The 23,473-nt window shown below is 39.0% G+C and overlaps 1 protein-coding gene across 2 annotated transcripts in view; it reads right to left on the reverse strand.

Annotated features, from left to right (window-relative positions):
- Nucleotides 1-2,086: 2,086 nt before the first annotated feature.
- Nucleotides 2,087-23,473, reverse strand: part of SI (sucrase-isomaltase) — a 51,689-nt gene continuing 30,302 nt past the window's right edge. For both annotated transcript variants that reach the window (XM_056359136.1, XM_056359137.1), the window contains 23 exons: nt 22,991-23,200; nt 22,009-22,163; nt 20,604-20,772; nt 19,746-19,842; nt 19,522-19,634; nt 19,299-19,424; nt 18,359-18,487; nt 18,133-18,240; nt 17,818-17,880; nt 17,425-17,559; nt 16,891-16,975; nt 15,943-16,081; nt 11,937-12,070; nt 11,403-11,437; nt 11,195-11,311; nt 9,808-9,956; nt 8,807-8,891; nt 8,654-8,710; nt 7,879-8,003; nt 7,505-7,593; nt 6,156-6,205; nt 4,166-4,336; nt 2,087-2,883 (listed from right to left, as the gene is read on the reverse strand). In XM_056359136.1, the coding sequence (XP_056215111.1) occupies nt 2,821-2,883; nt 4,166-4,336; nt 6,156-6,205; nt 7,505-7,593; nt 7,879-8,003; nt 8,654-8,710; nt 8,807-8,891; nt 9,808-9,956; nt 11,195-11,311; nt 11,403-11,437; nt 11,937-12,070; nt 15,943-16,081; nt 16,891-16,975; nt 17,425-17,559; nt 17,818-17,880; nt 18,133-18,240; nt 18,359-18,487; nt 19,299-19,424; nt 19,522-19,634; nt 19,746-19,842; nt 20,604-20,772; nt 22,009-22,163; nt 22,991-23,200 (2,604 nt within the window). In that variant the 3' untranslated portion in view covers nt 2,087-2,820. The remainder of the gene's footprint in view (nt 2,884-4,165; nt 4,337-6,155; nt 6,206-7,504; nt 7,594-7,878; nt 8,004-8,653; nt 8,711-8,806; nt 8,892-9,807; nt 9,957-11,194; nt 11,312-11,402; nt 11,438-11,936; nt 12,071-15,942; nt 16,082-16,890; nt 16,976-17,424; nt 17,560-17,817; nt 17,881-18,132; nt 18,241-18,358; nt 18,488-19,298; nt 19,425-19,521; nt 19,635-19,745; nt 19,843-20,603; nt 20,773-22,008; nt 22,164-22,990; nt 23,201-23,473) is intronic.

Raw genomic sequence — 23,473 nt, forward strand, 5'->3', positions numbered from 1 at the left:
GCTACTTAAACATTTCTTGAAGGAAAAAAAAGTATACTCATCAGGTCCTGTTTCCATCTGGCTGTTCACTGGTATAGGTCCCCTGAAACCTGAACATCATTAATATTTTTACAAAGTCTCAGTAAAGTGGAACATTTAATGGTGAAACAAACCACATGTATTTACATGTGCATATATATACACACATATGTGTGTATATATACATATATGTTTATGTATATATCAGAGATAAAGGTGTATATACATATTCCTGCATACTTATGTGTATATGTATATATATAGTGGTGTGTGTATATATTTATATAAAATACTCATATATATATACACACACGCGCATATACTGATGTATAAACACACACTTCTCAGTATATCCACCTGTCTCTCTCAAAGGCAGATTTCAGCTGTACATATGACATGAAGAACCCTGCTCAAAATGGTTGGGGTTAAACTTCCAGTTTGTTAAGGAATTAAAAACGCAAGACATGGCATTAAGAAGTGAACTTTCCTTTTGTTCATCTGTCCAGATCACGATGCAGAACAGATGCTGGCTCAGCACAAAGAGCTACATCACCCAGCATCCTGCCACTGGCCATGCTTGGTACCAGTTTCAGACCAGGATGCATGTTTTCACCCTCCTGATTTCCAGCAGCCTATTGGGTCTTTGACCCTATGTAGCTGCCTACCAGGGCTGACCCACAACAATATGCATAATGTAATTGGTAACTTCATACTAGGAAAAAAATAGCTGAAAATTTTAATACACCAAACAAATTTCTGACTTTTCACAAGTACTGGTTGTATGTTGTTTTTCCCTTTTTTTTTATTTTTTCCCCTCAATTGCTGCCCAGGACAGTGGCCAATGAAGTTCAGGAAAAAAAGAATATTGAAAGCAGAACTTTATGGCTTTCAGGGAAGGTATTGTGTCTTCAGTGAGAATTTTCTGGTGCAATGGGCAGCAGGATTGCATCAAACCTCTGGATGTTGTTACACTATTTTACAAGTAATTTTTTTAAGTGCTAGAAAGTTAAACTATGCAGAAAGCAATAGTCATAAAGTCCCATCCTCAACACAAGCAGTCTATTTTGCTGCTCAATTCTGTTGAAACTACTCAGGACAGCTCATGGACTTTGATGGGACTTCCTGCAGGAGTTTTTCACAACATATATGCATTCTTGAACTAAAGAAAAGCATTGCATGAAGAGCTGCTACCAACCTGCAAAAAACAGCACCCAAGTTCAGCATATAGCTTCTTCTGTCTCCACCTAAGGATGTGATGCTGCACAGATGTTTCAGGAGTGAGCTGTGGGCCAGGCTCTGCTGGGTTGCACATGCGAACTGCAGGATGGAAGAGATACCTCCTAAAGATCAGTACCTCCCCAAGGTGGCCGATGTCTGTGCCAAAGCTCTGATTCTTAGTCTGTATGAGTTCCTCATATGTTATAATCTTGGGGACGTAGTAAAAGCCTTCCCCCATGGCTGAAATGCAGTTCCTTCAGCTGATGTGCTGAGCTTTTCAAAGCCAAGGAAACAGAACCATGAGATTCCCAAAATAAATCTAATAAGAAAAAATTATTAAAATAATCATTTGGAAGCCTTGGGCTGTGCCTAAGGTTTCACACGTCAGTCAGGCAGGTACAAAGCAGTAGGACATAATGTTGGAGGGAATGGTTGAAGGCTCGGAAACCCTCACCTCCCCTCGGCAGCGACAGGACGCGTCATTGCATCCGCTTACCTATGTAGCCGGTCATCGCAGGCTCTGCAGAAACTGTTGTTTCTTCCTTCAGGCAAAAACTTTTGTCAAAATCAAATGTTTAGTTGTAAATGATCATTTTCTCTGGATTGTCAATTTAATTATTATTTTACAGGGAAGTTTCATTAAATTTAGCCCTGTAAATACATTGATCCACCTATGAGATGTTGGGTACTTAGCTGTTTTACCAGAAAATTTTAAAGCAGAGAGGAATCCTTTAAATGAACCTTAAGCATAGTCACTAGAGATTACTACCACCTTTGGACAGCCGTTTATTCCCATCAAATTTAATTATATACATTCTTTACCAATCTGTTTAGATCATATGCTGCACTCTTGGGATACAAAGAGTCTTTACTATAATAGTAAACATACAATAACATTTCCTTCAGTGAAATAAACACTCAGAGACCAACATTCATTAGTTAACCTTGAAACTTCAGGCTTAATTTTACAACTTCAGATCAAACCACTGGGGAACACAAATGTCTGGCTAAAGTCACAGACAAAAAGAACTTCAAATTTATTTTGCACATATCTTAGTATTTTATAGATCAACAACTTGAAACATTGTTTCATGCTAAAATCACGAATCTGAAAACATTTACTTTGGCTTAAATACTTCTCAGGATAGTGACTTACATAGGCATAATTAAAAATAAGATGAAAGTTAAATATAGGCAGAATTACAGCCCCAAATCCATGCAGGTAGCGCCAACCCTATCTTTTCAACAAAATCTGTCATGCATTAAGGCAGCCAGAAATTCTACTCTGAGAAAACACGGAGTTTTACATTGCTTTCTCAGTTTTGAAAGATGAAGTTACACTGAAGTGCCATACTGTTTAAAATACAGGTGTTTACAACATGCGGAGACGTCATATTTACTCTTCAAAAATACTGAAATGTGACTCCTTTATATGCATAATGCCTGAATATTAACTGACTGTAAGTCTTATGTTTTGATAGAAAAAAGTATTCAAGATGACAAAGAGGCACCTGGAAAACTGAAAGATTGTTTTAAAACAATGAGAAAATTCTTCAGTGTGGCCAATGCTATTCTGCAGGCAGTTTAGCTCCATTGCACAGTGTAGTTTTTGCCTAATTCAAGCTGAAGCTTCGTGATTATCAGCAACTGTGAATAGAACAGACAAAATGAACAATTAGTAACTCTGCCCTGAAGATACATTACTTTTTCTGTCTTCAACAGAGATAGTGGCTTCTCGGTTTAGGTTACAAGAATTTATTCCTCCTCTTTTACTTTTCTGTTTGTATCACTATAAACACAGTTCAAGCAGCATAAATTTTTGCATTTCTGATCATGAGGCTCTGATGCCTTCCCTGCATTCAGAAGCCCTTTTAGAGTTGATATTCTTCTTAAAAATAAAATAAAATAACAAAGGCAACAAAACATGAAACATACTCTAATTCAACTGTGCATATGAATTCCCATTCTTCTATCAAAAAGTGAACAGCACAATGAAACACTTCCATTCTCTTTTACATTTTTAACTCATCTTTTTGATTATGTACAGAGCTTACACAGTCCTGGCTCCCTACTGAAAGAGAGGAAGAACTAAGACTTAACAGAATACTGAATCTCAAAGGAAGGGTAGCAACACGCCAGCAGCAGGAGAGGTTGGGCAGTCTCCCTCTGCCAGAAGACTGGCTAGATTGAATGCCCCAGCAGCGCTGTTCGTGTTTGAAAGATGCTCCCTAGAAGTGCCATCTCGAAAGGCAGCACACTTTTATACATTTATTGCAGCTGCCTTTAGGAGTGCTTGACTGTATGGTCCGGGGAGGCAGGAGGGGGTAGTGCCCTGGATGGGCACAAACCATGCAGGTAGAAAGCCTGGTGGTCTGAAGCTGGCGGAAGGGGTGCCGGCAACTTTAGAAGAATTGAGATCTGACTTCTACATGTAGGAAGCCTGTGCTGCAATGCCTGCAGCCAAAATATGACATGACAGAATAAGAAATGGTGGTAGGCAAACAGGGCTGGGAAATGAAAATTTTGTCAGACAAGACTGACAACAACAGGGTCATGCAGAGACTATGAAAATACTTGTAGTTACTTTTCCTTCCTTCAAATCTCACAGGTTGCAAGTAAGCTGGTAGGAAGAGTGGAAACCAGACACAATCCGATATCCACCATTTTCTACTATCAGAAGTAGTTTGGGTTCTTTAACAGTAATTTCCAGGCTTAAAAGCTCTACCACACTTATGCACAATATTTACTATATATTAAACAGTGTATTATATAATCATTACCTGATAGCATTCATTACCTGATGGCAGTTTGTGTACCTTGCTGAAATATATTTTCAATAGGGTATTACAGCTGGGAGCTGAATCGCCAAATGTTTAAGAGCACATATGCAGTTGTGAAAGTGGCATTATCCCCATAAACGGCATCTCACCTTCTTGGCATCGTAGTAGTTTGCAGTGTGAGCTGATGTGATCATCCCACCATTCTGTGATATTGTCACCTGCTTAACGCTGGTGGGCACCCCCAGGACTTTAATGTCAGTAAATGTTAAGTTGTTTGGATCAGTGTAACCATGATGCAAAACCGTGATATTTAAAACATTCTGAAAGGAAAAGGAAAAAAGTAATATTAGAGATTGTCAGACTGCTACAAATCCACTTGAGCTATTCGCTTGCTGTCCTCTCTTCCTACTTATTTATTTATTTATTTTTAAATACCTGTATGTTGTTACTGATTTTCCAAATGTTGAAGGCTTCAGTTTTCTTCACATTGTTAGTCTGGCTAAATCCTGAGCTCTGCTGTGTCTTTAATTGCCACTCTGCTGATAGATGTCAGGAGGACACAACAGGATACTCTTAACCCCTGACATGAGCAGCCAGTGCTGCATGGACAAACCCCCTCCTTCACTGTCACAGCCTTATCTGCTAGCGACCCTAAGGCCTGATCCAGGCTCTGCTCTCTCTGCACTGAGCCCTCCCAGAACAGCTCCTCCACCCCCGCCACCTCCCTCTGCACTCACAGGTCCCCTCCCTTTTCCAGGTGCTATGATTTTAAGATGGTAGGCACGTGGTTTCTTTGGGATGTACCCAGGTCCAGCAGGTCTCCAGGGAGCGAATGCCATGTTAAGCAGCCCAGACACAGTGCCAGCCCAGGTGTCATCCCCTGCAAATATAATTCTACACATTTAGTGTTTAGAAGGTATCACTTTCGGTGTGAGTATTTTTTATTGTTGGTTGATTCAAGACCTCTTCAATTAGGCTTTTCCTTACCAACTTTTTCTAAGAGCAGGAAAAGGTGAATTTATTTTATAATCTCCTTGCAAATACAAATACTGAATGTTAGAAAAATAAACTTCTCTTCCTTAGCAATTAACATTCCACAATTTGACAAAGACAGAATTAAATGACAACGGTGCATGTAAAATTAGAAGACGTTCTGTCACCCTGAAAAACTAATGAAATAAAGTGTGTTTTCTATTACCATAGAATCATATAGTTCATATAACTACAGACTAACTTAATTCCAGATATTTAACTGGTTATGATAAAAATTGAAACCCAACATCCTATAAATGCCAGTACTTAAAATAAACACTCCTGTTCACTGACTTCATTACCCAGGAATGCATGCCAGACGTGAATGGGCAGGCCTTGTGCCCCTCTTTTGCTACTTTAGAGAATGATTTATCTTGTGCTTGCCAATGACCATGTATTCTGCTGCTTCCTCCCAGAGCTCAGACTGCACACAATAAATACATTCTATGGTGAATATGGGCAAATGCATTACTAACATAGATGCCTTCCTGCTGACCGTGTGACATTTTCCTTCCTTTTGGAGCTATGCCATAGCTTGAACAACAAGGTAGAGAATAGCAAGGAGGACCCTGACCTTGCCAAATGGATTAGGAACAATTTTAGGTGCCAGTTCTTGAGAAGAAACCCAAATTCTTTGCTGGGCAGTGATCTTTCTCTGTAGCTATAAAAGGGTCAAAGCCTTTTGTCCTGAAAGCTTCCCGGCTTCAGCCTCCGGCTACCTTCTCACCAGCAAGGGCTGTTTTTCCTGGCATGGCTGTTCTGGCCCATCTACGTGCTCCAGATATTCTATATTGGTATGTGTTTTCACTTTACAGAATTAATTTATGAAATAAACTTGTACTTTCAGAACTATGTGAGAAATTACAGTGCCATAAATGCACACACTATTTACCAATACAGAATAACTGATAACTTCAGAATGATTCTTAAATTTTTACCTAATAATTTAATCATATTTGTCGTAGTCTATTTGATTCTGAGCACAATTTATTGTTACAGTGGGTTCTCTAGACTTTATGAAGTCCCAAGTTAAAATACCCATAATTAAAAATACAATAATTATCACCCTACATGATGATTCAAAAAATGTGAGTGAAAACTACGTACCTGATTAGCGGTGAATGATGTTAGCAGATATACACTGTCTTCATATGCATCTGTTCAAAAGAAAGAATAAAATAAAATGTATTTACTACTCACCTTATTTAACACATTAACAAAATTTCAGTTCAAGAATTGTGTCCATATACTATACACATATATATGGTAAGTATCGATACATAAATTTCTCTATTTCCAGACTTCACATGCTTTTAGGCATAAAGTACCTTCTTGTTGTTATGCGTGCTATTTAAATCAAGACAAAATTTTAAACAAAAAACATTTTAAAGCTAAGATACAAAAGGCGGCAAACAAACAGCATTAGGAAGATCGAGGGTGTTAAGACCAGTAAGAGGAAAACGTTTCTCATTGAAGAAGGCATGGGAATGCTTTCCCACATCCAGCTCGTTCACTGTCCAGTCACACATGGTCACAATAAATGCTGATGCTTCTTCGAAATCGCTGTCATCAATCCTATCCTTCAGCAATAAATGCACGCAAAGTAGTGCTGGTAATCACGGGCACTGCAAGTTCTTGCCTTTCTGCACTACCACAAGCAGATCACAGGCCTCCTGGCAAGATGCACCTTGGAATCTATGCTAATTTCATTTATCACTGGGCTTCCATAAACACAGCCATCATTTCTGAATGCCACTGCTAACAGGCAGCAGCGTATGAGCAGCCCCTCCAAGTACACAAACAGCATCCTGAAAACTTCCCTACACACCATTATGCTAAATGCCACCCTCTTCTGCATTACTTGCAGCCATCTCTGTGATAGCTTATTGCTGTTCCAAGGGTAATACATTCTGGATGGAAAGGATACATGACATTTAAGTATCTCGTACCTGAAGACAATTTAAATGTAGTAATGTTGAAGAAATTAGTTAAAGCTTCCCATATAATCCATGGTTCTGGTTCCCATAGGCTTGAGGAAAAATCTTTGTTATCTCTGTTGCCTTAGGTTCCAGGTCACAATTTCTTTTAAACGGCATATTGATTCTAGAAATCATAGTATTATGCGGTTTAAATTGGGATACTTATTTTTGTTTTACTCTAATGTTAACCTGAAGGTTTAAATTCAGTTTTGCCTCTGAAGGCATGTTCAGGTATGTTCTCCAGAAATGTGATTGCTTTGGCCAGGATCCATCGTTTCCCTGTGCTCCCAAAGCTCCTCCTCCAACACCCCTCGCTACACTGAAAGCTTCTAAGGCAGAAGCAGCCACCAGCGCTTCTTTTCCAAAGCGATGCCTAAGCAATGCACTCTCCTACAGCTTGGAGTTCCCACTCTGAAATTGCTAGACAATCCTCACAGCAAAAAAGGATTTCATGAAGGCTAGAAGCACCATACATACCAATGCGAACCCCATCATCCCAATAAAGCTGTCCTTCTGCAAACAGGGCGTCATTCAAAGCCACAGTGAGTCCCATCGGGTTTTTTCGGCTACGGAAAACACAATGATTCTTCCTCAGTTTCCTTAGTTAATCACATTACATATTCATCCAATGTTAGAATGTTTTTAAAAGTATTGTGTACCACGCAATTGATCTCCCATGGTCAACTTCCCAAATCTACACTATTCAATTTAAAGGAGACCATTAGGAGGAAACTAAAAAGTAAAACCAGCCATAAGGATCCAGTGCTATCATACATATAGGTGATCTGAAGACTGGCAGCATTTATACAGTAATTATTCAAACTTAAATCTAACATTTCAGCTAATCTTACCTGTAAAAAGTTGTATTAGCAGGTCTTTGCCAAGCAAGGATGTATCCACCTCGGATATGCAGGTTGATATGGTCCAAAGGAGCTGGTAAAATTTGGAATTGTCCCCTAAAGCCAATCTCTTCATCCTATGTATGAAAAATAAAATGGCCTTCTACTGAATTACTCTCGCCTTACTGGGTTTTTTTTAGACTGAAATTATTTTGTTTTGCTAGCCAGATTAATTAGGAGTTCCTACTGCTTGAGTAACTACTCAATGCTTTTAAGAGAAACTAACATTCTGGATCTATGAAAGACTGGCTTGATTGTAGGTGACAACAGCAGAACCAAAAGGGCCAGCCAGGTGAAATACATACTTGTGATTAACGAAGTGAGTTTTGATGCCTGCCCTTCTTATTACCAAATCTTTTCTTATTTTCTGTGAAAGATGATGCAGCTAAACCCGTTTTGTCTTTCCGCATTACAGCATTTCATACAAAGGTATTAAGTATATCATTTGAGGTTTAAAAAAGTCAAGAGAAGGACTTCAGATTAAAGGTATTTATTTAACCTTTGACTTTACTGTAAATGTGCTAATTTTGTTTTACATTATTATACCAGAATTTAAAAATTCTTATCAACTAAGTAGATGTTATATTGCTAAGAAGTGATACCGAATGCAGGTTTGTAAAAGGGAGAGAGAGGGTTCACACCTCACCACCACTCTCAGCACCCCCTGCTGCTGTCTGAACTGCACTTTGAAGAAGACATATAAAATAGAATTTTAAAAATTACTTACTGTGTAGTAATCATACCAGCGGGCATTGGGTAAGTAAGCAATCACTGTTACAGCATTCTGGAATTAAACATGCACATTTTAGATACCTTAAATAAAAAACCCGAAGTTTAGCTAAAGTGACTTTGTTATTTCCATAAGTGCTTAAAAATATACCTGTTGCATCACAGGGCTGATGAGCAGTGCAGGTCCCCAAAGGAATTGCTCATATATTTCCCAGGTGGTTCTGTCTTCTACAAACCTGTAAGTTAATAGACTATTGATTAGATATTGGGTGCTGAACTTCTCCAAAGTGTTCCTTCTGAAAGTCATTTTTGTCAGTAATTGAATCCACTATTCCCAGTATCTACTATTTCCTCCTTTTTATTCTGCAATTAATAATTCATAGATCAATTAATGCTTGCCAAAGATGCATAAAGATCCTAATGTGAAACTCATTAGAGAAATACAAGGTAATACTTAACTTTCTATTTTTGCCGTTTCAGGGTATTTAGATCACAAATCTTAGAAGGTCTTTTGAGCTCAGCCAGTATTAGCAATAATAAGATTAGTTAGTGGACAGACTGAGAACAACTTTCTAATTTGTGTTGCTTTGTTCATAGTTGCTTTCAGAAAAGCAAGTCAATATATGCAAACAACTCTGCTCCTCAGCCAAGACATTCAGGTAGATACTAGACCACATCTAATTCCACAACACAAGGAGTTAAAGCTTTTGCAGGTACTGCCCTACCTGACAAGGAACAAAGGCGGCTTTGTGTGTCTAACACTTGTTTTAAAAATCTGCTCTATTAGCTTGGACACACACCAAAAAAGCCATTTTCCCCTGTAAAACTCTCATGATTCCTGGCAGAATTCCCTCTTTTTTTGTTATTTTCATTCTACAGATGCCCAGCATTTTGTTCCTTCACCCCAAAGAGATTTACAATTTAAGTATTACTCCTGGAGAAGAAAATATTCAAATGTTCATAGTGAAAAATGGAGAACTACTGCTATTCAAAGTGAGACTTGATAATGAAAGCTCATAGTCTCAATCTCATGCTTTTTTTGTTGGTAGGAAAATTGCTGTAACTTAGAGAAGACTTGCTAGGAAGGTTGTAACTATAGAAGTTTTAGTGGAAATTCCTGGTAAGGAGACCAAAAGAGTAAGTTCCACTTACTCATGGAGCATGGGGCGGACCACAGTGCTGCCATGGGCATGGGCATCATACATTAACGTGTACAGATAAGGTAACAGGGTATATCTTATATTCAGCACATTCCTGGAAACCTCCTCAAAAGTTGAGTTCCACGAAACAGGATCTTGCCTCTGAAAGAAAAGAGACGGCAGTTAGTCAAACTGGATTGTTTCGTTCAGAAAAAATAAAATAAAATAAAGTTCTCCACCGAACTAGGGCACCTTCATTTATATAGTCTTTAATTAAATGACACAGTGACACAGAAAACAGTAGGTATCACTGTCAGCCCTAAGAGGGGAACGAGAAAGAGGAAAGGAGAGAAAAACCTCGGGGTGGGGGGTGGGGAAGTAGCGTAAAACATGTTTAATGCAAAACGTCCCAGAGGCGTGACACATCCCAGCGTACATAATTTATTACCCTTCTTTTCTGCAGGGCAGCACTCAGGACTTGCAAGAAGAGACCGAAGCATTAATGACTGATTTCAGGGAGCACTTCCAATCTTTATTAAATGTATTGAACAATACCTTGGCAAATTGGGTAAGACTGGAAACAACATGATAACCCTGAATCTGCATTTTTAAAGGCTTTAAAAGTCCTATCGAAAGGTGTGCCGCTGCAAGATAAAGCACACAGTTTTTAAAAAGGAGACTTTAATCCATTAGATAGACGCCATATAAATAGCTCAACTCTGCTAGACCAGAAGCTTTAACTGGAACAGAAGTGCTCGTTCCATTTTTTTTTATTTTTCCAGTTATCTTGTTTTACAGCTTTCTACACTAGGGTCCTTAGCCAGCACAGACCTATATTTAGGCAATTATTTTCCTTTACTCTTAAAAGAAGTACAATATCTGATGGTGGCAAATTTGCAAAGTACAGACATTGCCGAGTCTTACTCCAGAATCTTATTACACTGCTCCATTTTCTCGTCTCTTGTATAATGATGGACAATTAGGACTGAGAGCACCAAGGTCAGTTTTGTTCCTTTAAGTATGCTTGCCGTAAAAGCACTCTATTTTAGTCTTGTCAGTGTAGTGCATTGAAATAAAAATGCCACACTGGGAAAAATACGGAGGAGTTTGATTCAGTCAAAGGAAACTTAGCACATGCTTCCTCCAAGTGGCCCAAATCCCCGAGCAGCCCCTCTGTGGGCACAAAACCTCCCAGGTGAGGGGGAGCCCTACAGCACAGCCAGCCTATGAATAAAGGCAATTTTTGTTTGATAAAGAGCCAAACATGTTTCTGTCTTGTCCATTTTGCTCGGAATGTACATTCTTTTGAGCCAGGCCAGCTTGTGCGATGTTCTGGCTGCTCTATACGTGTGTGTTGCCAAGGCCCAGCTGTTGACAACCATTAAAAAATTGTGACTCACCCGTGTTCCTTTCTGATTGTGATTCCTCGAATATGGATAAAACGCGCCCAGCTGCATCCAGCGAAGACACAGCTCATACTCCGAGTCTTTGAAGAAGCCACAGATATCAGCTCCTGTCTGAAATTTTTAAAATGATCCAATTGGAATAGTATAAAATCATGTACAACATCAAGATAATTAAATGTAGGGTAATAACTCATTAGCTTACATAAGATATTCCAAAGAGACTGAACTCCATCATACCTGAAAGGAAAAACAAGTCAACATTAGCAGCTGGGGTTTCTCCCCCACCTTTGGTGTGCTTATGATTACATAGAATACATATTATAATATTTATTTATTTACATATTATATATGTGTGTATATATGTATTATGTATACATAATACATAATAATGCTGAATGAGAAGGAAAAGAACCACCCAAACACACACAAACCCCATGATTTCTCTACTGTTTCATGGTTTTCTGCTACAGGAGTTGATGGGAGGTGGGTGGTCAGGACTAGAGAAATCAGTGGCAGGACACAGGGCATGAAGGTGCCCAATGGAATGAAAGAGCTCTCAGGACCTGGTGCAGAAGCAAAGAAGATGTAGTGAAAAAGGAATTGACCATGAATTCTGGTTCCTAAACTAAAGTGGTTATTTTAGCTAAAACCACAGGAATGCTAAAAGGAAGTAAATGAAGGAAAAGAAGTAGCTGCACATTGTAAATTGAATACAGATCTTTTTCCTTTTACATACCGATAACAGATTTAGCTAGCTGATCCCAAGCTGCAGTGTTATCACCAAGCCAGTGTCCTGCCCATTTTCCACTACTGGGATATGTGGAACGGGTGATAACGATCCCACGCTCCTTGGTAGCACTCTGCAAACCACTGACATTGAAAATAGACAAACAAACAAAAAAATTACATGAGAAATATTACTTACTTTTTTACATCAGATCCTCTGAAAATAAATTTAAGGGTTTATATTTTCATAGCAAATGAACATGCATACATCCAATGCAGATGTGCTTTTTACAGCAATTCACTACTATTCACACATACACAGAAACTCGGCTGTGTCAGCCAAGCTGTAGTTAGAAAGAAAACTGGCAAACAAGGAGGTGTTAGAATAAAGATTTCCAGCTCAGTCCAATTATTGTGCGGGAAAATACCAATATAACACAACTTGCACATTTTCTAAGGGCTCTAAGATGCGTTCCAGGCATGTCACTCCTTTCTTTACTTACTGTACTTTAAGTACCTGAAAACTTGCACCAACAGTTAAAATAATTCAGCAAAACTCCTACCAGAAAGATCATAAGGGGGAAAAGAGAGGTGCCAGGAATATTCCACCTGTCAGTATAACTAGTTACTGAAAAGGTATTGAAACAAAAAATAAGTCATCTGTAGGCACTTCAGAAACACCGAGATGGCAGGATTCAATATGAAATGAATGACATGGATTTGTCTAGGAACAAACGTATTAAACCAGATGTAGTCTCCTTGGAGCAGGTAATAGGCCTTACAGCTATGGAGTGACTACCAATGTGCGTGTCTACCTTGGCGTTGGCTGACACCTTGGGCTGATCATGTTTGGCTTTCTCATAGGCAGAAGAGATTTCGACCAGAGGTTATTAACCTTTTGAGGATGATGGAACTTATTTGTCTTTTCCAAATTAGAGGCAAAAACCTACAGAGTGGAAAACATACAGATGCTTGGGTTTGTGGTATAGAAGGGAACAGCTAGCACCAGGCGAGAACTGTCACGGACTTCTCGGGATGCTCTGGCACTAAAACCCAGTGGTGTTACTTGGGATCATTATTACAGGGAGCGGAGACTGTGGTTTGGTGATGATACAGGAGCACAGCCCCTGTGGCCACAGAGGTGTGGGCATGAATGAGCTGGATGGAGAACCGATTCACCAATTGACCTCATTCCTCAAGTAATAATAAAAATTAAAAATTATCATCATTTTCTTAAATAAAGCCTTGGTCATTGCCACAAAGCACCTGCAAGGCAACCAAGTAAGTTTTAGGGCCAATAAAAAAAAAAACCTTGCTGAATTCAGGGGGAGTTATGCTTCCTAGCTGCTCCACCAAGGATACAAGCACCGTTCTCTGCAGCGTATGTGGCTGGTCTATCCTATGTGACCAGCATGGATGCGTTACTGCTCCGCTTTCTCAGAACAATTCCTTTGCAGCCGTGCACACGTACTGTAAATCATTACAGCAAAATCCAAAACCACAATACTAGTTAGAAAGCTCCACTGATTAAATCGCACTCTCTCCAGTGCTGGCTCCACAATAATTGCCTAAACAGCTGCTTCAATAAGGCACGATTTATTTATTTTTCTACAGGATTTGCAGCTTTGGTGACACTGTAATTACAGCAAAAATACACAAGTCACTTAAATTACTGTACTAATTAAACTAGACTAATGTGCTGTAATTATTTCTTCCAAGACAAACAGTAAGTTTTCTAGTATCTTTTATTTCTTTGCCACGTACTATCAAGTATTTTCGGCCTCCGCTTGGTTTACCCTACTTCAACAATGCTTTGGAAATTGCAGCCAAAATTCCAAACGTAAAGCAAGAGCATGAGGGCTCTGCTCCCAGGAGGTGCCAGCTCTCTGCTCCAGGACTGTGCCCATGAAAAGCAACTACTCCCGTCACAAAGCCCAAATTTACCTCCCAACGGTCACACTACTCACCACTTTTCAGGTCTGTGCAAAGGCCTCACTACAAAATAAGAGCGTTAAGCCAATATCCAGAAGCTCCCTCTGCCTAACGGATGGAGAAGCTAAATCAAGTTACATTAGAAAATTGCTGTTCACCTAAGTTACAGGCATTTGCCAGTTTTGTGCACAAACGATCTTCCTGTTTGGCTGGATTGACATTAGAATAAAGGATCGCTACAATATGTCTTCAGTTGCACAAGTACTCCCTCACCGAATTCCAAAGAATAAATTGGGAGATGACATACATAAATATTTGTTTACCTAAGCTCTCATTTTTCTGTAAATTGGAACTGCAAGAATATCTGCATAACCCGTGTAATTTATTGTAGTCACTGCTGTTACGGTGCCTCTCAAAACAGAGGAAATATTTCACTACATGTCAGTTCATACTTAATACACAGGAAAGATGGTACTATCCTCCTACTGTCAAACGACTGTCTACTCCCAGCGCCTAGACAGACGTGATTCGGCTGGCAGCAGGGGGATCCAACCTGCCTTCTGCCCTGTCAGCAACTCCGCTCCTGCCTTGACTGGCAGCGCTGCAATGGCCCACTGCCAGATGTAACATCCACTCCATCAGAAATTCAAGCAGCCTTGATATTTTCTTTCTTTATGGTAGTATCAAGGTTACCAAGGGCTTTAAGGTCGTTAAGACCTATAAAGCAACACTCTCCCTTGCTTACTCCTTGAATTGGAAATGAAACAGCACAGATTCATTATCATTAGATCAGACGTTATCTAAAGCAGGCTGGGGGACTATTCAGAAAGGAACAGATAACGACAGTTGCCTTGGCACTGAAGAAATAAATTCTTAAAAGCAAAGCTTTATGCACAAGGTTTGCATAATAAAAGTCACTGTTTCCCCTTTTCACTACTGCTCATTTCTTTCAAACAGAGGACATAAATGAGCCCTTAAATTTGCGTTGTTAAGAAGCTATGTTCATTTTCCCTCACCGGGTGTATAACGTAAGGCTAAAACAGCAGCGTCAGCCCTGGGAATAAACCAGGCTATCCCAGCAAAGCCTAGCCACAAAAAGTATTCTATAGCTTAATTACAGTAAGTATGGGAGGCTATCATTGAGTAATTACTGTTCCCAAAGGCTGATCAAAACGTTCAGACCTGTTCTCCATTCTGCCTTGCGAGGGAACACCCGCGCGGTGCCTTTGGGTTGACAGCTCTCGGTTACAACGCACAGCATCGCCCTGGGGTGGCCTTGGCGCTGCCTCATGATAGAAATCTCTGCTGAGAAGGCAACATGTTGTGTCTGAAGGTGCTGAGACAAGGAAGCGCTCGATGGTGAGTAATTACATCCAAATTAAACTATATGAGAAACAGCACCGTGGCCACCTCACTTTGTAACACAGGTCACCAGTTCAGCTCGCGCAACAGAACATTTCTATGGATGAAGCCCTCGGGACCAGTGTACCCAGAGCTGCTCCGCAGCTCGGGGAGCAATAAGTTTCTTTAGCACCACGCTTGGGTAAGCTGTCTTTAAATCGTACCTTGAAAATTGTGTCTCTGCTCAGGGTCAGTGGTTTTAAAGCTGCTAAACTCAAGAGACCTTGCCTGCTTGTCCCGAGACAGTCAGTGATGCAGCTGCAGGAGCAGATGTGCCTGGGCAGGTGTGGTTTCCCTTCTAGGTGGCTCCAAGTGCAGAAGGTATTTATGGCAGTGAAGGCAGGGAAGCACAGCTTCAGCTCAGACCTGTGCAGACCCCCCTCCCCTGCAGCAGCTCAGGTTCATGTCACCCTGCTTGTACCACAGGTGAGATCACTGCGCTGAGCAGTAGCGGGACTGAAATGATAACAACTGCCAGAGCTCAGCACTACTGCTCAAAAGGTTTTGAGTATCCAGCTCCACTTCTGGCTGAGTTGAAGATTCAAAGACATTTGAATAAGAAGAAAGATTTCTCAGGCATATTAGATAAACTGATGAAAGTTTGGGCTCTAAGAATGTAGGCACACAGTATTCATTTGCTACATGTTTTGGAGACAGCAAGAATGCATGCAAACGTCACTTACTCCAGGGTAGGTTTGGTTTGTGACCATCCATAAAGATTGTGTACATCATAGTGTCTAACTGGGGTACCATCTGGCAGATATTGTTGACCTTCCATGCATAGAGTTTTGACATTTAATCCATCTGACCGGTATCCCAAATCTAACGGAGAGGGAACAAAAAAAAAATATTTATATATATATAAATAGCTTTTTAAAAATAGAGTATTTCTAATATTCATATGTAGGCATTTGGGTCTGTAGGTTACAGATGCTTTTACTGAAAAGGCTCAGAGAGTGAACAGACTATATTCAAATTCAGAAGATATTGAGAATCTTTGTAAACCCTGTCATATCATCCATATAAACAGAAAAATGTGTGGGGTGGGCGATATGGTCTGTGTGTGAATATTAACTTCCTGACAATTCCTGAGAAACTATTCATAATAACTAAGACAACTGTAAGAAACAGGAGTATGCTAATAAACCATTAATAAATAATTGCTAATTAGTACTACTTTACACCAATGCTTAAGTAAAGCCAAGCTAAGAAAGTGAAGTATTTTAAGTGTTTGACTGTATAGATAAATGGTAACAAGAGGTATCACAAGAATATTTTCTAAATGTTTAATTAATTGCAGTATTCATCTGAGAAAACTGCAAATCAGAGAGCTACATTCTCTAACATGCCTAAAGCAAAGCACCTAAATATAAAATAGGTATCAAAATCCATATACAGGCAAGGAGCTGAAAATTACTTTATTCTTAAAAACAAGTGCCACGTAGTTACTGCTCCCAATGAAATAGATGACGTTGAAGTGTGCCCATAATCTCAGAAATAAAGGGCCACTTTCAGTTAGGAGTTGTGGGTTTACATACCTAACTTCAGGCATTTATGCCACGTATACCATAGAAGAAATAACATAATAATCAGAATGACCTAAAACTGTTTTAAGGAGTGATCAGACTTACCAGGTATGTATGGTGGCATATTTAGGAGGTCATTTCTACATCCGCCAATGGCACCATTCAGAAAAGCTGCTGGTTCATTCATGTCCTAAAATCATAGAGTAAAACCTGTTCGTATTTGCTTCAAACCTACTAAACACAGTAAACTACAAGCAAGCAGCATTGTAGAAGTTCTCCAGAGCCCTTACAGCTGCAGGCTGTCTGCTGTTCCATGTTTTCCCGACACATTCACATGTGGCACAATGCAGGGACAGGGAGCCATGAAGTGTTTCAAGGGAAGAACAATGACTCTGGGCTCCATTTTCCCAGTGCAAACAGTGTCATAGCGGAGGAAGAAAGTCACAATATACTGAAGCAGTGCAGTGTATAATCTAGAACCAAAGTGGTGTCTTTGGCTGGGGGCTGAGGTTCTGCCTGGTGCTCTGCTTTCCCTCCAGCCTATTTTTTATTTTACTTAATAGTTTAGATACCCTCTGCCTCTACTAGTGTCTGGCAGAGAAAAAAAAATCCAGTAATCAAATACCTTTCCATACTTACAATCCACAAGCCATCAAACTTGACACTGCTGGAGGGGTTGGTGGGATTGTTGTAGAACTCCAGGATTTCATTCTTCCACCACCCCACAGTGGAATTGCGGAAGAAGTCTGGGAAAGCAACATGTGCTCCATAGATCTGTAAAATAGTAGGAAAACAAAACAGATAGAGGATTGAAAGCATCCTGCTGTTAAAATGTTGGTGTTTGTTTAAAAAAAAATGGGGAAAAAAATTAAAAATTACTTGTTCACTAACTTTTTTGGCTCTTTCAAAACTAGCCAATTTCTGCACCTTATTCCTCCCGTAAGATTTGTCAACAAGCATACTGCTATTTTCCTTAATTAATGTGCTGGTCTGTCTGTATTTGAGTCCATAACCAAACCATATCAACATTACCTGTATTTGGGTTTGCTCAGGCAGTGACTCATTGATTTGTACATTGGGAAGAAATGGCCAGACCTAACAGGACAAAGAACATTTTAAAATAATCAAACCACACTGAATATAAACTGAGCATAAACAGACAGATATAACAATTCTTCCCTGATACCTATGGGAATGACAGCACAAACCGAAGACATTCCAGTTTGTAGTATTTATTCAGTGTGTCATCTACAGCAGGCATGACTATACCATTAGCAGACTTTCCCACTATGGATAGCATGTAAAGTCAAGCATGCCTCTACTGTCATTAATTTTTAAGAACAGTACCTTGGAATATATAATGTTATCAGTATTGGGCCATTTTATGAAGACATCATTCCGCAGACCTCTTGAGAAAGTAGGATAATTGGTTTCATTTCCAGAGATGGCTGGATCCTACAATGAAAAACAGTTTTACCCTTATGCTTAAAAAAACAAGTTTAGAAATGCTGTTGAATATATTCTGCGTTCTGCAATGATATATGGAAATTTAAAAGCAGTATTCAAAACTGACCAGGATAATTATAAATCGCATTCCTTCTTCTTTTATTCTGTTGATCAGAGCTGGTAATCCAGCAAAGCGTGTGCCTATGGTGAAGTCCAGTTGCCTTTCCATATAGTCAACATCTGCATATTGGACATCCTGCAGTTCACAATAACAATGTAAAATTATTTTTTCTCTTTTTTTTTTTCCCCCAAATATATATTTATTGAAAATCTGCCAAAATAAGTAAACTACTGAACTCTTGAACTGTAAAATTGCAAGCAGATGTGACTTTAAGCTAAAGCTATTAAATGAATATTACACAACCTATCAAAAAGTCCATACAAAATAAACCTTTCACTACTGCATCTAGTCTGAGGGTAGAAATCAATAGATAATAGAGAAAAGAGTCCTGGATTAGTATATATGTGTAGGTACACAGAAACTGCACACGTTACCATATCTATAAGGAAACTGAAAACAGTTCTGTATTGAAATAACAATGTTAATTACATTTAAAATGAAAAGTCACATTTCATTTACAGTATAATTTTGTTAGACCTATGTGCTATTCCAACTTTCCCAACAGCCACCTATGCCAAATCATAGCTGACTTGACACAGGGCAATGTACCATCAAAATAATGCTGCCTCATTTTCTTTCCTGCTTGTTTCTCTTGCTGATCTTTGCTCCTTCATAGCCAGCATGGCAAGAGCCCATGAATGACTAAAGGCATCTGGTTACCTCTCTGGTATGAACGTTAAAGCAAATGAAGCAGCCTAAGGCCTACATTTAAGATGGTCCAGGGTGTGCAGAGATGTTCAGCTCTGGCATAAAACTGTCTGCTCTGCTCTACCATGGTGGTGGGTTTTTTTGATTAGTTTTTGATTTCTTATTTAAATGGTCTTAGTTAATATGGTGAAGCCAAAAGTTCAGGCATGAGCTCAAATGTTAACTGCTACCAGCGTACATGGGGAATTCCAGCTGCCTTCATGCCCTCCACCAGCTGGGCGATTTCTGAGTCATTCCTGTATCCATAGCGGCACAAGTGGAATCCCAAAGACCAGTAAGGTGGCATGACTGGTCGTCCAATCAGCTAAAAATAAGAAATTTATGGTGAGAAGGTGAAGAAAACCCAAACCAACCAACCAACCAAAACCCAGGATTAGTTTGTCATAGAGTAAGGATCCTACTGCAGTGTACTCCTGAACAACAAGTTCTGGCGTTGGGCCCAAAACCATGTAGAAGTCAAGAATTCCACCAGTGGTGCGATATGTCAGGGCGGGGGTTGGCTGGAATGTCACATCTGGAAATGGAGGAAGTGAAATGAGAAAATGATACCTGGATTTGCCACTATTGTAAAACACTGACCATAAATATAAAACACATTGAGAAAATAAAGTGAAGGATTTCTTACCCATTGCATTGCTGTTAAGCAAAAGAACTCCATGGGCATTGCCATCTTCTTCAAGAGCCATGTAAAATGGCTGATAACCATAGGAATTCAACTTGTACTGCAAACAAAATAAATAAATTTACTGGGGAAATATTGCATGCATTTGCTTATTTAAATTTATTAATAAGTTTAATAAAAGGTGGTTAGTCTTGTTGAGGCTGACCAGACAAGGAAGGAAAGCAAAGGTATTACTGCCTTTAAAACTTCCAAATGAGAAAGTGCTTCCCCCAGAACAAAACTCTCCCTTCTTTTCAAACAGTGGCAGGTGTCTATATGTTCAGAAGATGCTGGTGGCATTCTGTGATCTTTAATTTACTCAAAAATATATTCAGACCTGAACTGGAAATTAGAGTTATAATTAACTGCCACTATTTCGTCGGTCATTCCCTGCAAACTGAATACATTGTGCTATCTCATAGGAAATAACACAAGTTCACACATATACCTAAGATTTCTGATTTACCTCTGTAAGTACTAAATTAATCCCAGAGCAGTAGGAGTTGTCCTGACTCATGTCTAGCTTTCAGAATAATTAGCTGAAAAGAATAATATAAAAAGGAGGAATATGCAGTTATTTCTAAGCCATTTGTTGTCTTCCAACATCTGGCTCAGGACATGAGCTCCACACCTTAGTCTTGCTGGTCACAAAGAAGAGGTTTAGAGAAACCATTGCCATTGAGACACCATCGAAATTATAAACCACAATAAATACAATCAAAGCCAATAGGTGCGTCCAGTACCAGCAGACATCCACTGTACTTTGAAATCCTGCTGCACATTAGGTTCATTGGTCCAAACCCCACATTTGCTTCTACTTACAGTAGGAGGCTGGTCCCTTGTGAACATTCCCCAGGTATGCCAGCTCATGTTATGTCGAAATGTATTGTGCTCAGTTTCTCCAAATCCATATATATACTGGGATGCTAAGCGGGTAGAAATCTGAATGAACATGTCACTGAATGTGAAGGTGGGCAGCTGTGAATCCCAGCTAAAATGGAAAAGAGAAAATAAAAACAAGAATACAGTGTCTTCAGTGCTGTGTTTAGCCGGCAGACACTTTTTTTAGGCTACTCTCTCTGAAAATCTCACTCTTGAGTAAAGGTGCAATAAAACTGTTATGGTTATTGAGAAAACTTAAAGCATATGAAATGGGAATGTCTAAGAATTTGATACATGATTTAGAGACAGAAAGTCCTCCATATGTCTCAAAGACACAGGCATCATGCCCCGCAAGTTGCATCATATTTCGGCAATTTAGCGAGAAAATGTATTTCAGGAGAGTATGCTTGGATTTTTGTCACAGACTGATCCTTGATGCCACATGAAATACAGAAAATAAGTTGCTTGTTACAATTTTCTGGACTTTTTGTGCAGATTACATTGAAAGTATATTCATAGGTCTCATTTATTTTAAATCACCATCTTTACAGTTGGAAAACAAACTACAACATGATGGTGCTCTGCCAAAGAATTACCTCATTCCAGGAGGCTGAATTGCAGTTTGAATTATTACTCTGCTTGGCAAAAAGGACTTCAGCTTGCAATTAAATTTTAAGTACTTAAAATAATGACCTAAGAATGTGTTTTGAATAACAAATGTAACACAGAGACTGCTAGCATTGTTGTTCTCTGTTTTCTAGCTCTGACTTAGGCTAAATCAAGGAAAGAAATGTGGAAGCTCCTGTCATACTTATTAGCTGTGATGTTACCAAAACCTATCTGGAAGTTAGTTGTGACACTATTTTCGTCTACTTTTTTTTTTTCCTAAATTGAACCAAATGATCGATCCTTAATGATCAGTGCTGTGGTCACACCTAAGGAAAATTTTAGGAAGTGTAGAAAATCATTGTATCTCTCAAAGACTTGGAAACTACACAAAACACTGCCTTTGGAGCTTTCTGTGTTCAACACTTCAAATGTTGCAGAAGGCTTTTTGCAAGTGTCAGACTATGAAGTGACAGCGGAGAAACCTTAGATAATTATGAGAAAAATTCGGACGTTGTTCATGTCAGCTTCTCCACCCTCCCCATGATCAGTGCTTGCATACAATGCAGTGGTGAAGCCACCTCCACTGAAGCAGCACCAGTCATTTCATGGGAAGGATGCAAAAGCCAGTCTTAAGGTATTTACAACATAGTTCACAAGAAAGTACATAGCACACAAGGTTTTACTTGAAAAGAGCTAACAAAGCCAAGTGAAATAAAACAAAGTGGCTATGGCTTACATGACTGTTCCTGTGCTTTTGCGCCAAACTTGTATACCAAATGGTTTTTTCTGAACTGATACTTCATAGAGTCGTTCCGTATCAGTGCTTGTTGGGGAGCTCGGGAGATTTAGTGGTACCGGAACCTCATATCGTGTGTTTTGATAATCATAAATCTGTGAAGTAATAATCAATTAATTTCAATGAATGAGTTGTTTGTATTCTTATCTATAGTGATAGAAAACTGAAACTGATAGAAAAATTGTTGAAAACATTTGCTGAGATGAATATTTTCTTTCAATATATATTATTCAACAAATTCTTTCACAATTTTTGGTTTGAGGGAAAAAAATCCCAAACCTTAAGGATTTATTTTGGATCAGGAATGGATTGTCTAAGTATTTATATGAATTTAAAGTATATACTTATATTTAAAATATAGGCGTATATGTATGTGTATGGCAAATATCCTTCTGATTCATGTTTTAGCAAGCTTTGAGGGATTCTTTTTTAAGCTTTACATGTTCTGAAAGCTGACAGAAGTTAGTTCTTGATGCCTGAAAATTTTAAAGCATCACATTTATATCACTATTATTAGATGCACAGTAATAAATTATAATCTAAACAATTTTAGAAGTAGAATAATTAACGTAAACATAAGCTGTACCTTCATCATAAAGTTTATCTATAAATTCTATAATTAGATAAATTAACTTGTATGTTAATAACATGTCTTCAGTTCCAGTTTGTAGTTGACATTACACATATACAATGACATTATATCTTTGATTCATATAATTGCATTGTAAAACCAAGCACAAAATTCTAGGACAAAAAAAGATGCAAGATAAACTGCTTGGTTAGAAGGAGAAACATATTTAGGCAAGGGTGCTACTGTCTGTCATATAGAATTGACTATAAAAAGCCCATGTAATTTCCATGAATAAGACTATTTTTAACAATGGGACATTACGTATACTTATAGATTCTGGAATGGCATTACCTTAAATTGCAGCATGTGGTTGAGATGATATTTCACCTCCAAGCGTAGTGTACTAATCGGTGTAGTGAAATTGTCATTGGCCCTGGTCCTGGCACTGTTTAAGGTGAGGCTGGCTGCCAAACCTGACGAGGTGTATTCTATTTTGTCTACAGAGTAAGCATTGCTGGAGTTGTAATAGCAGGGTGGAATATCCAAGCCTGATGTTACTTGCTGCAAACAGAAATACGTTACAGGTTAGTGAGCTACACTGCCCTGCTGTATTTTGTGTTGGTTATTAGCACAGAATCCAAAGCTCCCATTTTTATCAGATATCTGTCAAATGTATAATTTTGGGGAAAACTTAATGCAACTAGTGAACAATAAAGAAGTAACACCGAACCCATTGATCTCTACACTAAATCAGACATACTCAAACAATCCAGTGAAGGCTGTACAAATAGTTCAGTCAGGAAACTGAATCCTTGCACAGTGAAGGTGGATTTA

This window comes from Falco biarmicus, chromosome 13 (assembly GCF_023638135.1).
Source record: "Falco biarmicus isolate bFalBia1 chromosome 13, bFalBia1.pri, whole genome shotgun sequence".
Classification (NCBI taxonomy): Eukaryota; Metazoa; Chordata; class Aves; order Falconiformes; family Falconidae; genus Falco; species Falco biarmicus.